At 39.1% G+C, this 16956-nt stretch overlaps 2 protein-coding genes and 1 long non-coding RNA gene across 8 annotated transcripts; 2 read left to right on the top strand and 1 right to left on the bottom strand.

Annotated features, from left to right (window-relative positions):
• The first annotated feature begins 61 nt into the window (after positions 1–61).
• On the top strand, positions 62–6944 carry LOC103477153 (uncharacterized). Of its 5 annotated transcripts, XM_081616498.1 has the most exons (4): positions 64–392; positions 708–831; positions 1352–1532; positions 2664–6944. In XM_081616498.1, exons 2-4 carry the CDS (start codon positions 754–756, stop codon positions 4241–4243), a joined length of 1839 nt encoding a protein of 612 aa, XP_081472624.1. In that variant the 5' UTR covers positions 64–392; positions 708–753; the 3' UTR covers positions 4244–6944. The 5 variants fall into 5 exon arrangements, with proteins under 5 accessions (XP_008428296.1, XP_081472624.1, XP_081472625.1 ...); XM_008430074.3 differs by having other exon boundaries at positions 62–831; positions 2667–6944; XM_081616499.1 differs by lacking the exon at positions 708–831 and having other exon boundaries at positions 66–304.
• A 1469-nt stretch (positions 6945–8413) lies between these two features.
• On the top strand, positions 8414–12598 carry LOC103477151 (androgen-dependent TFPI-regulating protein). Of its 2 annotated transcripts, XM_008430070.3 has the most exons (6): positions 8416–8714; positions 8794–8919; positions 10491–10592; positions 10676–10791; positions 12211–12362; positions 12452–12598. In XM_008430070.3, exons 1-6 carry the CDS (start codon positions 8562–8564, stop codon positions 12469–12471), a joined length of 669 nt encoding a protein of 222 aa, XP_008428292.1. In that variant the 5' UTR covers positions 8416–8561; the 3' UTR covers positions 12472–12598. The 2 variants fall into 2 exon arrangements, with proteins under 2 accessions (XP_008428290.1, XP_008428292.1); XM_008430068.3 differs by having other exon boundaries at positions 8414–8714; positions 12211–12598.
• On the bottom strand, positions 12052–13521 carry LOC145555037 (uncharacterized). Its single transcript, XR_014091090.1, has 4 exons — positions 13281–13521; positions 13154–13207; positions 12999–13052; positions 12052–12908 (listed from the first exon to the last, which is right to left on the bottom strand). It is a non-coding gene; the product is annotated as an uncharacterized LOC145555037 (long non-coding RNA).
• Positions 13522–16956: the final 3435 nt, after the last annotated feature.

Genomic DNA, 16956 nt, shown 5'->3' with positions numbered 1-16956 from the left:
GAAGCAGCGGGAGCATGAGCATCTTGAAAATTTCTGGTGGATTAATTCAGTTATTTTTTTCTTGTGAATCACAAAAGCCATCGATTAGACTTACTTACTTTTCTAAATAATGTTATTAATACAGTAGTAGTTCTTAGAAAACGTAAAAACTACAACCACCCCTCAGCTGTTTACAAACGGTATAATCCAGGATGAATAGTGGACATCATGATCATGTGACTTTCGCGTTCCATTCTTTCTACGGAAGCCCGTAGGACTGTTCGGATTGGCCCCGCAGACAAAGAACTGCTAACGGTTTTGACAGGTTTGGAGAGACGCCGACGAAAACTGTCTTGAAATGTAACTAATTTATTAATATCTCGCCTACGTATGTCCACAAAATAAAGAAAATGGTAAGAATATTTATTTTTAGTCATTTTAAGCTTTTTCAAACAAACCGGACCGGAAGGAACCTGTGAAATGCGCCATGTTGATAATAAACACCGTTACACAGCACTACCGAGACTTTCATTATTTTTAGTTGCTTTTTGCATTATAGTACATTTTATGTAAGAAGTAAATTAATCATTTGTTTTTGCCGAGAGCCATTCAATGACGAACCGGATGTGATCGGCTGCGACGATGATAAAATTATCCGTATGTCTTGTTGCATTTTAAATAAATAATAAAATAGATTCGTGTTTTAAAAGGCTCTTTCTGTTGCGCAGATTGTAAGTGTCGGCAAAAGAAGCATTAATAAGAAGATGAACTGCAATGTGTCGCCCGCTTCCTCCTTTATTTCACCTGCTTGTTGTTTGTTTGGTTAAATTTTCATCTGGAATGCAAATATCAGTCGGTACTATTTATTCAAATTTTGTGAGTGTAAATATGTTCGCTTAAGCAGTGATTATTTATCAAACGTGTTGCAACAAGAAAAAACATGCACATTTACATTTTATTAGTTAGATTTCTTTTTTTTTTCTCATGCAGCTGTTATGTTTCTTTGTGTAAAATGAACACAAAGTATTTAATGTTGGTTTTGGGGATCAAGCATTTGGTTCCTGTTAAGGGGCTATTTAGATCAAGTTCCTTCACCCTTTTTCTCTTTGGTCACAGAGCTTCTTTTTCAAAGTATAAAATTGTTAGTCGTTCAGAAAATGTTTCAGATCAGCGTAGCTGGCTGATTTTATTGGGCTAGGGTTGATCACCAGCTTCCTCCTTGTTATATGTCCTTTTCTATACTCCTTAAGTTGGCTATATAATGGTTTAGTTTCCCACAGTTGGCTATATAATGGTTTAGTTTCCCACAGTTGGCTATATAATGGTTTAGTTTCCCACTTTGATCGCAAATGACAGGTTTTTTGGTGTCCAGATTGACGGTGGCTGTTGGGAGCAGGATTGTCTGGAAGATGGCATCCAGTCGGACGGACTGATGCCTGGAGACAAAACCTCTGGAAGAGGGCGTAAGTCCTCCGACACCTTCTTCATGGAGACCGGTCCTGGAAATCAAGTCCCTCAGGCCATCTGTGTGAACCTGGAGCCCACTGTTATTGGTAAACCTCACCACGGTTGGGAACGATGTAGAAAGACATTGCTTGTGTTTCCATTAGTACTGTCAACTGATTAAAACATGAATCATGACCAATCACTATGCCTAACTTTGTGAACTTGAAATATAAATACGTATGCAGTCGTGGTTCTTGCTTCTGAATGTGCGACATGTGAGATGTTGAGTTCGTACACATAGATGTATTCTACATGAGCGCTTCGACCAAACCCCGTTCCCTTTCAGTTCTGGGATAATCATACACTTTTCTGGTTTTAAATGCTGCTGCTCACTGTGGCTGTAGTCACATCTGTTATTCACTGAAACAACTCGATACCTTCATACTTGCCTTGTGCATTTAATTTGATATTCAATGTGTTTATCATCTGATAGTCCAGCCAGCAGCTGTTGTAGCTGCACTGTGTAACTCCTGAAACTTTGAAAAATGTATCAACCTCTGCAGAAAATTCATTACTCGATGGTCAGGGTTTTTTTTTTTTTGCACCTGTTGATGCAATGACAGGTTCTACTATAACTTTTCTGTGTCAGTCCAAGTCATTCACCCAACACCATGACTCCATGTTGTTCCTTCTGATAAAATTAAAGTACAAACTAGTTGCTAAATAAACACTGTAGTCAAACGTGCACACCTAAAGCAATGTTACATTGACATGCACACTTGGGCTAGCGATGCAACACAAGAAAGTTGAAAAGTTTTCAACTTTTGTTGCCGTCTGCTGTCGTAGAAAACTTTCACCTTTCACTGTCATTTGTCTCAGAACGTGCTGCTGTGAACTAGGTAACCCTCCACAGGAGAGAGGCTTTTAGGGTAAAATAGGTAATTCGGTTCATTTGCGTTACTGTCATAATGGATTAAAATATTCTAATCATATGCATTGATATTGGCAGCCCTACTTTCTATGCACTTTCACTTTCAGACAAACTTTTCTTAAATACGTATTCTCTCTTAGATCAAGTTTGTATCCATAAGTTTCTTTTTTTCCTGTTATTTTAGGATTATTTGACAGTTACTAACATCTGGTGTGAATTTAATGTCAAGACCCCTATAAAGAAGTGTTGAAGCTGAGAAACAGTCTTGATACTTTCTTAAATGTATTATGTGTTTCAATGTTTCCAGCAGATGTAAAGCAGATGCTGGTGGTTAAAGAAGAAGACATAGAAGACGAAAAACCTAATATGGACCTGTATGACCTTAAGCTCTACCACATAAAGGAGGAAGAGGAGGGAGTCTGCATTAGTCTGGGGGAAGAGCTGCAAAATGTGAAGGAGGAGATAGAAAGTGCCATAAAGAGAGAGGATGATAAACAGTCCCCTCTGCTCTCACAGCTTTATCAACACCAAATGAAAGACAGAGAACTACCAGAAGGAAACAATGAAGGAGATTTCATCAAGACAGAAGATCGTGAAGATGATTTCAACTTTTTAGAGTCTGAAGACACCAAGAAGGAGGAAGAGGATGATGATGTAAAGCACCCCGTCTCTGAGATGAAACACTTAGACTATGGACTGAAAACTGAGGAGATGGACTGGATGGAGAGCAGAGCTCCTGAGTCAGATGGAATCCAAGCTAACAAACCAGATTCAGAAATAGAGTCTCCATGCTTGTTGGATATTAAGAAATGTGCTACAGAGTACAAAAATGTTGACTCACAAAGGAAGGTCCAAACTAGAGAGAAGTTTAACTGTGAAGACTGTGGCAAAACATTTATTAGAAAACAGAATTTAAGCAGGCACATGAGAAGCCACACAGGCCAGAAACCTTTCTGTTGTGATCTCTGTGGACACAGATTTAGCGAAAAATCATATTTAACCGCACACATGAGAATCCACACAGGTCAGAAACCTTTCTCTTGTGATATATGTGGGCATAAATTTAACCAAAGAGCACATTTAATCATGCACATGAGAATCCACACAGGACATAAACCTTTCTGTTGTGATATCTGCGGACATAGATTTAGCCAAAAAGCAAATTTAATTATGCACATGAGAATCCACACGGGAGAGAAACCTTTCTGTTGTGATCTCTGTGGACATAGATTTAGCCAAAAATCATATTTAACCAGACACATGATAATCCACACAGGACAGAAACCTTTTTGTTGTGATATCTGTGGACATAGATTTAGCAAAAAGGCACAATTAATCTCACACATGGAGATCCACACACGACAGAAGCCTTTCTGTTGTGATGTATGTGGACACAGATTTAGCTATAAATCGTACTTAAAGACACACATGAGAATCCATACAGGACAAAAACCGTTCTGTTGTGATATCTGTGGACACAGATTTTTTCAAAAAGCCAATTTAAACAGACACATGGTGACCCACACGGGACAGAAACCTTTCTGTTGTGATCTCTGTGGACATAGATTTTTCCATAAATCACAGTTAAACACACACATGAGAATACACACAGGACAGAAACCTTTCTGTTGTGATATCTGTGGACACAGATGTAACCGAAAAACACTTTTAAATAGACACATGAAAAGTCACACAGGAGAGAAACCGTTCTGTTGCGATGTCTGTGGACACAGATGTAGCCGAAAATCACATTTAATCATACATATGAGAATCCACACAGGAGAGAAACCTTTCTGTTGTGAGATCTGTGGATACAAATTTAGACATAAATCAACTTTAAGCACACACATGATAATCCACACAGGAGAGAAAATATCTCTGTTATGATGACTCAAACTGCACAGCTGCTGTTGGCTGTGAAATATTTACGCGTCATCATTCACTTTATTTTGAACATTCTACTTATTGAACATTTTCAAAGTTATAACAGTCCTGTACAGTGCACATACAAATTATTTAAGACATGTAGCAAATATTGAATACATCCACATCAATGTCCTTATTAGGTGTTATATTTCAGGCGATTGTCCTCGGAGTTCTCAGGTACTCCCAGAACTCTACCAAGTGTTACTGTAAAAATGTCCTCCTGATATTAAATCTTAGACTTTCCTGAGAAATGTAGCCTGATGTCTAGTATTTCCACAAGTGTATTGGGTAATTTAGAGAGGCTCCAGTTGTGTCTTTACTACAGCGATCCCTCGTTTTTCATGGGGGTTGCATTCTGAAAATAACCCGCGATAAGTGAAATCCGCGAAGTAGTTACCTTTAGTTTTTACAATTATTATACAGCATAAATAAATACTCTTCATTGAAACCAAAGAACAAAGCCTGTTTTCAGGTCAGCGGATGTGCGTGTTCATCATTCGGGCCTTAATGTGATCCGGAGTCGTGTCATTAAAGCGTCTCCTCCAACCTGCCCCGAGAGATTCACAGCTGGATCTACGGCAGAGCGATGGATCTCGTCAAGCGAACCTCCGGTCGGGTTTTGCTGCCTCTGGCCACAGTTTTTTTCCAGCAGGCATTCAAAGTTTCAGCTTTCATCTCCTGAATGGCCAATCTGTATTACTTATATTTAAGTACCGTAACGTTATTGGCACTCAGGTAGAGAAGGAGCTCGGAGACCGTTTAGCCAATCAGGACGCAGAACGCGATACACTGTGAAAAAAACTGAACAAAAAAAAAACGCGAGACCGCGAAAGGTGAACCGTGTTATAGCGAGGGATCACTGTATACATGTACAAAAATATAGAGACATTTTGTTAGATATTACACTGAATTTCTCTGAATCCAAATACTTATGGATAGTTTTGAGAGCAAAAGGAAAATTTCCTCTCATATTTCTGTGTTTGTTGATATTTTTAGCTAGCTGATTCTCCCATAATTTTATTAGAAATGGTAGTTTGTATTCAACTGTTGTAGTGTGGCAAAAAAAAAAATGGATACAGAGTGAACTTGTTTGAGACTATCTAGAAGAGTCTTTTCTAATCAGTTAGTTATCTGGGAAATTGAGAGGAATCATTTAAATATGTAAATAGTGACTGATCTAAAAGTATTTATGAAATTCCTTCATTTGTAGTTTCTTTATGGCCTTTTGGGACTCAAATGTTTTGAATTTTCCTCCGTCTCATAGATCATTTATATTTTAAGTTTCTGCTACATTCCAGCTCTGAAAATTAGATCCAGTCACTGTTGTTAAACAATTCAGTTTATGTTAAGTCTGCTATAATAAAACTCTAGTTCGTTTGTGGAGGTGTGAATGCATAGTCGAACTCTAATTCAAACTGAAAAAGCCCTTTTACCTGAACACCTAAGTCTTGGTTCGGCTAAAGTCGACTCTGGAGCAGGTTGAATGCTTATATGGATGCAAGAGGACCGGAGACCGCTCTAAATGCAAGAATCGGACAATAGTGCAGGGTATTCTGGGTAAATGGAGCAAAAATAAATGCACAAGTCTGGCACTCCAAGGAGAAATGGTTTGTAGTCTTTAGTCAGAGACAAAAGTGAAATTCAACAGTTCTATGTCTTTGTTTACATTTTGTGAAGTAGGAAGTTGTGCTGGTTTTCTTCTGAGGTTTTCCTTTAGTCGTTGACGCTGCGCCCCGACCGGTGAGGGGGAAACGGATTGTTCAAAGGGTTTGGATCGTTTGACAGTGCAGTGTGAAAGTGAATCACATCAGCTGAAAATCTAACAAATATTGCAAGTTTGGTCTCCAGTCGAACCGGGACCACCGGATTATCAAGTGTAAAAACGCCCAAAGGATTGTTTCTGTGATGCCACAAGATGTCGACGCTACTGTTACCAACATCAAAACCGAGCGCACCATCCAGTTTGTGGACCCGCTGGTTTCAAGGTGGCATCAACAACCAGCTTCCCACTGTGGTTCCTGGTGGAGACATGGCCAAGGTCCAGAGGGCCGAGTGAAGGTAGAGCAACACCATGGACTCAGCTCCACCACATGGTTGATCTGATGTACACCAAGTGTTCCTTGGAGTGAGGATGAGAGCATGGAGGTTCTCTGAGGCCAGGAAGGACATGGCTGCACTGGAAAGGGATTGTGAGGAGGATGGAATTGGTTCCATTGAAGAGAAGGATGAGGGAGGAGAGGAATACTAAAATGGCCACAAAGTTACCTGAAACCAGTTCTGTAGAGGTTCTGAAGTTTTTAACATGGTGTTTTGAAGAACTTTGAAATGTTGGCACCTCAACCAATTATTGGATCAATGTTCATAGATTGAAATAATTATTTATGTTTGAACTTTACATTCCATCGTGTGGTAAGAAACTATTTTGTCTTTGTTTATCCAACACACGTCTGTGAATCAATAGAAAAATACTTAAAATCTGTTCAGTGAGAATGTAAATACTCTGTTCCTCTTTATGTGACTGGATTGACTCTGGAAAGTATTGAAAATGTGATGTTGTGCCCGTTAACAGGAATCTTCTTTAATTCTCTGTAGTGTTTACATGGTGACTGGGTAACATTCATGCATTTTATTCCCCAATAAAAACTAAATTATTGGAATTGGTTTCCTGCATTTGCGATTTCATGATTAAATATAAATATTAAATATTCACAGAGAGAAAATGTTTTCTATTTATTTTAATGTTTTCCACAGAAAGTAAACACTGAAGAGGAAACGATGGGACCTGGTTGATTTTATCAGGTCTCCTAAATATATGAAAAGTTGCTATTCGTTGGTTCTGTCCAAGATTAATCAGCTGTTTCTAATGTGAACAAAACAGACTCACTTGTTAAAAAGAATTTAATATTCTTTATTTTTTAGACTGCAAATTGAGGTCTAACTATAAACATGAATCTTTCCACAGAGCTTAATGTAAATACAGTGGATCCAGGAGGGCTGCAGGCTGCTCTGCTTCACCTGGATGATGTTGGAGGTCTTTGCTTTCTCGATGAGAACTGGGCCGGGCCTTTACAGCTGATGGCTACATGACAGAAAGAGAATAGTGGAGTAGATGAGTCACACATAAGTTATAAATTCATCAATCTCTAATTCCCCACTGAGGATATTTTTATGGAGGGTTTTTTGTAACCAGATCATTATTGTTTTTGTATTAATGTTTTTGTTAAAACATGGATGTCAGAAACAATATTTAGGATTACTTTTTCAAAATTAAGATATCTAAACTTGTTAAAAGCGGTGACTGTCGCCTTTAAGTATTTGCATTATATCAACGTGTAATGTAATACTGCCCCCTTGTGGCGATAGAGTGGTTCACAAGTTAAGTCAGGACGCCATGGGGAAATTCAGGAAATGCTGTCATAGATTCACAATATAAAAATAACACAAAATCATACAAAAATATTTTTCATGCATGTGAGCAAATATATAAATATTTATTTAGTAAATTATTTCAAAAGTTACGCATAAAAAAATGACTTTGGGTAAAACTATTGACAAATGACACTGAATGCAGGTGGATTTTATATGAAAGGAAAAGACAAAAAGGAGCAAAATCCACAGCACACTTCAGATATATTTTAATTTAATTCTGCACTATTTTATGTTGGTTTATCACATAAAATACTTATATATATATATATATATATACAATTTGACAAAATGTAAAAAGAGTAAATTTGTTTTTGTTTCTGCATTGTAGAATAATTATAACTTTGCAGGATGATTTGTTGATTTTTAACATTTGACACTATAACCAGGCATGTCGACTTTATTGTTCCTTTCTGACTGTCGTTCATTTGCTGTTAAAGGTTCGATATTAAGCTCTACAGACTTCAGAAAGTCCAGCTCCCCTGTAATGACACCAAATGCTGGTTTTGAAACACTGAGCGCAGCGAAATGGGACTTGCTGTACTTTTCGGTTCTTCTCTTGTGAAACAGATTAACAGGCTCCCACAGTGAATAAATTCACCGTTCAGTCACATGTCTCAGAGGGTTGATTGTGAAAGAAGAAATGTTACGTATCATTAAACAGAGGGCCTCTTGTCCAAAAATGTCACTTTGCGTGTCACCAGCACCGTAATAAGCTTGGACTGAATCACACTAATCTATAAAGACCTGCTCTGCCTGAAATGCCTCACATCTGAAGGGAATACTTGGGCTCGTTTAGATTAGTTCTCCAGAGCTTCTAATAATTTATTTTTGTTCAACATAAGCTTTAAAAATGCCTTCCACCCTGAGGGCAGCGTTCCACATCTCAGCGTTCGGCTGGTACACTTTCATTGTGAATTATCTGGCAGCAAAGGATGGAGAGGAGCTTCCTGCAGGGATCTTTGTCTATGGAGGACCGTGGAAGTACCTCACTTTTCTGAACCTGGTGAGCACGTTTAGCGGTGATGACTGTGGTGAGCATGTCATACAGGTGAATCTGAATCATTTTGCTGGTGTTCTCTCAGTTATTGCAAATGACGTTCTTCGGCCTGGCAGCAGTGAACGATCTCCAACCAGGGGAGAAGGCGGAGAGGGCGCTGAGCAGATGGAAAGACCTCCTGTTCTCCGTCTTTGCCTTCCCTGTAGGGACGGTGAGAAAATCCTGCCTCGAAATTCAGCTTTCTTATTTATTTACAAAACTATTTTATAATTAAAAAAAGGCAGTTCTTCATTAATATTTGCATTTAAGGTCTAATCTTGTGTATTGATCTCTGGAAAACAAAGAGATTGTATTAAAAGAATAAAAAATAACCTGTTTTACTCATAAACATGTTTTTTCTAGCAGAGGAAAAAGTTAGCACACCCTCTAATAATAGCAGTGGTGTACAAACTTTTTGCCAAGTTGAAAGTAAAAACATCTAGTTTTTACAATTAAAAAGTAAAAATTGTACTGTATCATATTGTATTCATTGTAAAAATTTATTGAATTATTGCATTATTATATTTTAGCATCTCAATTTCTACATTTTTATGGTTGATTGATTTCTTCAGAGGTTGGGGGGAAGATTTCCCTTTGAGTAAAAGCAGCTCAATATTTGTGGTTCTATTTACTCCAAAATAATTAAAATTAATGGAAAAACTTTATTAATGTGTTAATCTGTGATAACGTTTAAAAAAAAAAAAGTCAATCTGCATTAACCACTTCTGCTTTGAGACCAGATTTGCTCCATATTCTAAATTTGAGGTTGACGGGCTGCACAAAATACTTCGGCGGGCCAGAAATGGCCCCAGGCCGGCACTTTGGACACCACTACTCTACTGTATATAAAGTCAAGAAGTTAATGACTCATAACTTCCCATATTTTATACTCAGACAGTTCAGTTGAGTTCTCACCTGAAATTGTTTGTTTCTAAATATATTTCCTGCTACATTTTAACGGTTTTGGGACCAGCAAATATTCCTGAACCATAATCTGATATGCAGCTGCTCTGTGCTTCGCTGTAGGTGTGAGAGGATTTTCCTGCATGTTCTCTGGTTCTGGTGTCCAATTGATTCAGTTTTAGATTCACCTGACCAAGGAGCATTTCTTCCAGAAGTTTGAACATTTGTCTGTTTTTCTGACAGTATTGAATTAAGTTCTTCTCAGAAGTTTTCTCTTTCTGCTACTCATTAAAAAGTCAAACCTCCAATCAACAGTACGACACCTGCTGGTGTTTTATGGTTTGTGGGAAACTTCCTTCAGCATCTTGCAGTCTGTCTCCAGGATGAACGTTTTCATGCCAACCAGATCTGGGCATGTTGGCCTTTAAAGGTTAACTTTAAGCTCTTTAAATCCCACCAGACCTTTAAACTGCTGCAATCTTCTTACTGAAGGTTTCATCCAGCTGCTTTTATCTCAGCACAAAGCCAACTGTCAAACAGAGAAACTCTTATTCCAAATGTGAACCTGATGTTTTGCACCTCTGTGTCGTTTTGATTTGGATTAAATATGGGGGTATCCTCATTTTACTCTCATCTGAAATAGTTTAAGTATTTATAAACTGATGAACCTGTCGTGTTTTTGGATTGTGGGAGGAAGAATCCAAGGAGGAAATGCAAACTCCATAAGCTAAAATCATACAAAGAAAAAGTGTTTTAATGTTTTCTGCTACTATAAAATAATAAAACATGTTTAAAAAGTAGTACTCTGTCTGCACTAACTGTGACCTCTGAACCCTGCAGTTTGTGGTTGTGCTCTTCTGGACGATCTTCGCCTATGACAGAGAGTTAGTCTATCCGGCAAGCATCGATGCCTTCTTCCCTCCCTGGATAAACCACGCCATGGTACCTGCTCTGCTTCATTTCCCTTCTGTCTGGTTTTCCTAACCTAAACTCGCTGTGCTCACTGTGCCTCTGCGTTTCCACAGCACACGTTGGTCCTTCCTGTTTTGCTCGGGGAAGTGCTGGTGCAGCCTCACACGTACCCGCAGATGAGCCACGCACTGGCAGCGCTGGCAGCCGTGGGTGTGGCTTATTTATCCTGGTGAGTGCTGAGTCAGCTGTTACTGTGAACACATCCAGAGTTCTGGAGTGAAACCGGTTTGGCTGCATGTGAAACTGGAGGTCAATGTGGTGCACAGTTTGGTTTTGTTCTGGTTTTTTCCTCCGGTTTTCTGCTCTTTATTTTGGAGGAAAGTCGAGTCAAAACTCAGCACTTAGACTGCAACATAAATCAATAAATGTTATTCATTAATATCTGAGAACTAATCAATAACTGAGCATAAAGCTGGGGATAAAACAATCAATCGGATTAATCATAATGAATTAACTGTTGAAAAAATTGTCTGCTAAATTACTAATTTACTAATGAGTACAAAGACTCATAAAAGGTCAATTTGCTGAAAGAACAACATAATAAAAGCTGAAATTAAACCAAAACTGTACAAAAATATAGACATTTTACAATAAGAATTAAAATCCTTCTGTCTGTAAAAATGTTCCTCAAGTGACAGTTTAGCTTCACCTGGTTCAAATTCTGGAGATAAACAATCTATTAAGCATCTATGCAGTTATTAATCATTAAATCCCTAAAATGAATCACCAGATCAGCCGGACCCTGTGCTGATGCTGAGCCAAGCAGAAAGTGCTGAGCGTCTCACATGTTGGTGTTAAAATCCTGCTTCAAATAATGAAGCATTCACTGCATTTTAAGAAGAAACTGATTACTTATTTTTTAAGTAAGAAAATAAACGTTTTACATTTTAAAAGCATTCCTGCAGAGAGCGATGGATAATCCTTCTGACATCAACATGTGAACATCTCAGCCCTTCTGCTTGGCTTCAATACAGCGTCTGACTGATGTGGTGATTGTATTTTGGATTAACTGATTCATAATTGGAGAGCAAAAGGTATTTATGCGGAGCAGGAGAAGACAGGAGTAGAACAGATTTACAGAAAATGATTTTTTTTAATCTAAATGCATAATTTATATATTTTCTGTACAGTTTCTGACTGTGTTGTTCTTTCAGCAAACTGCCGTTTTTAGAACCTGTTGGTGGATATTTAAAAAAATCAATCCATCACGATTAATCTGATTAATCGTTTCAGCCCAAAACCATGCAAGCTTTAAAAAGATCAGCTTTGGCTTGAATCTTAAAGTGGAATAAGATCTTCAGGGTTTGACCCGTCAGCAGGAACGTGCTCTGCAGCACAAACGCTTCTTTTCAACACTTTGATGGTTCTGCCTCATAAGAAGCAACACATCTTCCCCTGTGTTTCAGAGGACAAACCAGAACCACACAGCTTGGTGCAGATCATTTTATTATTATTAAACTGCAGATTTTGCAAAAAGGGATCAACTGTACCAGTAAACATAAGAGCAAGATCACCAAACACCACAAATAAACCTTAAGATTGATTTTTTTATTTTTTTTTCCCCCTCTCCTGGTTGTCGGTTCTTCAGGATCGTGTGGGTTTATCTGACGGTGGGAGTTTGGGTGTATCCCCTCCTCGGACACTTCAGCACCGCTGGCCTGCTGGGCTTCTTCTTCTTCAACATGGCGGTGGTGACCCTGCTCTACCTGCTCGGCGACCGGCTCAACAGTCAGATCTGGAGTGAGACGTGTGACTTGTATTCATGGCGTTCAGCCTCTTTGTGTCGGGTTCTCCTTTACATCGCTCCTCTTTTGTTTTCTTCATTCCAGGAAAGGACAAGGCGCAGTGAATAAGCATTTCTGAGACAGCTCTACCCATTTTAACTACTATTATTGTTTCCAGCTCAAAACAAAAATACGTAAATATTGCATGACAGGCATCCAAGCCGCATAATAAACCAGCTTCCACACGCTACAGTCCAGCTGTTTGTTGTGTTTAACTTGTTCCGTCTAACCAGAGGAAGAACCGCGTCTGGATCCGGTTTAACCTGAAAACGGTGCCTACAGTCTGCTGATTGTGGAGCATCTTGTGAGAAAACAAGTCCAGTCTACAATGCTGATTGCAGTGATCTCATCGTTGGTTTTCAGTCCATCAGTTTCTCTTTCTTCACCCTCCTCTCAGATCTCTGAAGGCTTTGAGGTGTTGCAGGTAGTTTGGATCGGCGTCCACCAGTCCAACAGAAAGGATCTTCGCCAGTAAATGCACATCTTCCTCACTCAGGTCATTCTGTTAAAGAGCCACGAATCAAATGTTTGATCGCTTGTGATTGAAATGAAACGGCTGCAGCTGGAAAAAAACAAAAAACAAAAAACTCACCAGTTTGCTGTTGGAAGAGGATTCAGGAATTTGGGACTTTTGAGGCTTTTTTCCCTGTAAGCAGCAATAATCATGTCAGATAAGCAGGTTTTATGTTCCTTTGCTGGTAACTTGCTTTTGTCACATTTTCAAAAATATCAAAGGGTTTTACTCACATCTTTCAGGCCTGTAGAAAAGCAAATTACAACAAAGAGTAATCCGGCCACGATCTGAACGAAAGAAACACACCCGTCAATACCAGAACTACCATTCCTGTCAGAAACATTTTGAACCTTTACTTACTCCAACCAGCTCCAGCATGTTTGCCTCTCAAGCTCCTGTTCTGGTTCGGTCGTCAGCCGTGTCTCGGTTTGATCTTTTTAAACTGCTGCCTCCCATCCGGCCAGCAGGCGGAAACTCCCTGGTCGAACCTGCAGGACGGGACGAGCCGCATCGCCAGGAAGGCACCTGATACTGAGTCTTAACAATAAACAGTTCAAATTGTTTGTTACGTAAATGTTTGCGTAAACGGCGCCGATTGGAGTGGGAAGAAAACTGCTGCTGACAGCAGTCAGTCACTGCAGTCACAGGGAACCGAGACGCACGGAAAACATTACAACCACCTCCACCCTCATCTGCGCATCACAACATACTTGAGAGATTCGTCAATATGACTTTCTGGAGTCTTTAACCTTCATCATGTTTTAAAAAGCCTCGTTTATTTTTTGCACCGTGAGAATATAAATATTTGCTCTGCTTCTCTTCACTCTTTTCCAGCTGCAGCTATGAGGAAACCGCTCAGCCTCACAAGGAAAACATTTTCATCCTTCACTTTAAATTAGTCACTGAGCACTTTATAAAATTAAAAATAATTTCCTGCTGAGCAGTTAAACAGGCGTAAAGAAGTTGAATTAAATGACTGAGTCATATTTCTGGAGAAAAGGGGAATCTCTGTATAGAGCTGAAATGTAAGAAATGATTTTTGTCCTTTTTACAACAATGGAATCATTTGTTTTCTGTTTTGTTTATTTTCTGCAGCAAGAATGGTAAATACGTCATATACGGGTTAAAATTGACTTTTAATAGCTTCAGGATGTTTATGCACCCAATTTGATTGAAAATACAATAAAAGTAAACTATAAAGACAAAAAGCTAAAAAATTACATTTTATTTCTATAGAAATATTGACCAAAAAATGACAAAAGTGTTCAAATCTTTAAATTCAGTCAGGTTTGTGTAAATCCAGACGCTCTCAGGCACCAGCAGGTAACGACAGAAGCACCAGAAGAGCTGCTCAGACTGAATCTGACAAGCTGCTGGTTCTTACTTTATTCACAACACATGAATTTGTCCACATTTTTTCAGATTACAGCATGAGAACTGTATTACCTGTTTCTTTTCTAATTTTATGTAACAGACCAAAGTAGTGCATAATGGTGTGGTAGAAGAAAAATGATTGATGTTTTCAATCTTTCACCACATTTTGATGTATTTACAGATTTTGTCTTCTGGAGATAATCAGAGTTTCATGTCTTTAAAAATTGAAGCTTTTGTTCATTTTTCATCTCAGACTATGCCAGATTGGATCTGTGAAGATCAAGTTTCAAGTCTTTTATGATTGCATTCAGGTCTGTACTTTGACTAGGCCACTCTCACACATGAATATTCTTTGATGAAAACAGTCTCCTTGAGGCTTTGTTGCAATGCTGGAAGCTGAACCTGACTGAGTCTCAGGTAATTCTTCCATTACTCTCCTGATTACCTCCATCCATCTGCCAATCAACTCCGACGAGCTTCCTGTCCCTCCTGGTGAGAATTATTCCCACAGCATGATGCTGCCAACACCATGTCTCACCATAGGAGTGACATGCAGCGTTTATTTTCTGGCAGCCAAGTAATTTTGCATGTACACCTATATGCTTTTTTTTTAGGGGTGTCTGAGTGACAAAGGATGAAAAAAAAATCATGCCACACTTTTCAGATCTCATTGTGGAATATCTTAAAAAGTGTCATCCACTTTACAGTTATTTACTACTTTGTCTGCTTCATAAAAATCACAATAAAACAAGAATTTGTTCTTGTAACGTGACGAGAACCTTGAGGAAATGTCCTCCATCATGTTAGATCTGGTTTTTATTTATGATCTGAAGAAAATTTTCCTCCTGGTGAGACCTTTGATACACCGACTGCTTGTCAATCTTTTAATTAAAATGTGCTAAATTAACTCACACAAACCCTCTTTTGACCCTAGACAAACTCCAACAAGCCCGGGAGGAAAAGTGTTTTGCAACAAGGGAAACTTAGTGGAAAAATACACACAAAAAAACTCCACAGAAATGCTGAATGTGGGTTTCTGCACCGCCGTAGGCTGAATGCGGTCACACAGCCGGTCAGCAGGACTTGGGTAACACAAAAGAAAGAAAAATGTAGTGCAACAGAAGTCAAACTGGATTTACAAATGTCAATCCAGTGCAAACTGCACACATTAAAGCATGCAAAAAAAAAAAAACTGCTTGGTGACACAGAAAAAGCCAAATAAGTGAAGGAACAGCTACAGATGAAGAGGTAAAAATACTGAGTCACATAAAGACGGTTACAAAGTCGGCCTTCTGTCACCTGAGGGACATTTCCAGGATTAAAGTACTAATTTCTCAGCCATTATCTTTAATCACATTGACTTTTTCAACATTGTCTTCACAGGTCAACATGAAGCCAAAAATATATTTTAAGGCTAAAAATGATTTGTTTGGAGTTGTCTTGGAAAATCTCTTAATTCCTCTCTCGATTTCAACTTTTCATTACTTTGTTTTGCCACTGGAATGTCATGTTTTTGTTTGTTGATTGTGTTTTTTATTTTATTTTAAATAATATAAAGCCCTTCAGCATGTGCTACAAACATCAGATCCTCTGAGGAAGATACCAGATTGTTTTGCACCATGAGTGATAATCAGGCTTTTGTTTCCTCGTTTCTACATTTTTAAGAAACCGGTTTTCAGTTCTCTGCCTCCATGCAGAAAAAGAAATGAATGCCAACAAGCACCACTCACCATCACCTGCTGATCTCAGAATCTACACTCACCTCCCCCCACGAAACTCCACCACCATATTCCCATCATAACATAGCTCTTTAAATAACCACTTATTTTTTTCACCTCAGTGTCATGAATAAAGCCTGGTGGCCCGACAGGCTGATAAAACACTGGGGGAACCCCTCACCTCTGTCTATATCTACAGTTCTAGCCGGTCTCTGGGCTGTTCTTGGTCCGATCCCTCACTAGGAGCCGTTTGCCCTGGCGGACCGACCCAACCTGAGGCATGAAGCCTAGGATCTCTGGGACCCTCAAACCCCTCCACCACAATAAGGTGGCAGCACACGGAGGGGGAAATAAAACCAGAAACCGTTGTTAAGCAATCTGGAGAGAGGCCTCAAGGTGGCGCTCTGGTGTTAGGCCAGTAATGGTAAAGGAAGACCTGCCTTTTAATCAGTTAAAATTCTATTGATTCTATTGGTTTCTTCCAACCGCACAGACTGACACTGAATAATCTGAATTACAAATGTTTATTATATTTAGGCTCAAACTGGACTGTGAGTAAGAGAACCTAACCCATGTATATGAATGGACCTAACCCGTTGAATGGATAGTATTGGTATGAACTTAACTTTTTGTTTTCTCAGTTTTTCTCTCCATAGAAGCTACACCTGGCCTGGCGTTCTGATTGGCTGTGGTTCCTTCTTGGGTGTTAGCTGTCATGATGCTGCCATCACCTAACTGTTCTCCCTCTCCTGTTAAAGTTTCACCTCCACGAATGAACATGGAAAGTTCTCCCGATTCTTGACCTGTTGTGTCTCTGCTCTGCGTTCTCCAGATAGCTGATGGTACTGAGCCCGGTTCTGGTTCTGCTGGTTTCTTCCTGTTATAAGGGAGCTCTTCCTCTCCACTGTCGCTACATGCATGCTTGGTATGAGAAATCGCTGTAA

Source organism: Poecilia reticulata, chromosome 15 (assembly GCF_904066995.2).
Source record: "Poecilia reticulata chromosome 15, P_reticulata-male-v2, whole genome shotgun sequence".
NCBI classification, from domain to species: domain Eukaryota; kingdom Metazoa; phylum Chordata; class Actinopteri; order Cyprinodontiformes; family Poeciliidae; genus Poecilia; species Poecilia reticulata.
The sequence above is the reverse complement of the archived record's forward strand: the minus strand, read 5'-3'. Positions and strand labels throughout refer to the sequence as shown.

What these genes read in the sequence shown, in the direction of transcription:
- LOC103477151 (XM_008430068.3), top strand. Translation starts at nt 8,562, where the DNA reads ATGCCTTCCACCCTGAGGGCAGCGTTCCACATCTCAGCGTTCGGCTGG. An exon ending in ACCTCACTTTTCTGAACCTG is followed by an intron (nt 8,715 to 8,793) that starts GTGAGCACGTTT and finishes GTGTTCTCTCAG; the next exon opens with TTATTGCAAATGACGTTCTT. An exon ending in TTGCCTTCCCTGTAGGGACG is followed by an intron (nt 8,920 to 10,490) that starts GTGAGAAAATCC and finishes TGAACCCTGCAG; the next exon opens with TTTGTGGTTGTGCTCTTCTG.
- LOC103477153 (XM_081616498.1), top strand. Translation starts at nt 754, where the DNA reads ATGTGTCGCCCGCTTCCTCCTTTATTTCACCTGCTTGTTGTTTGTTTG. An exon ending in CATCTGGAATGCAAATATCA is followed by an intron (nt 832 to 1,351) that starts GTCGGTACTATT and finishes TTTGGTGTCCAG; the next exon opens with ATTGACGGTGGCTGTTGGGA. An exon ending in CCTGGAGCCCACTGTTATTG is followed by an intron (nt 1,533 to 2,663) that starts GTAAACCTCACC and finishes CAATGTTTCCAG; the next exon opens with CAGATGTAAAGCAGATGCTG.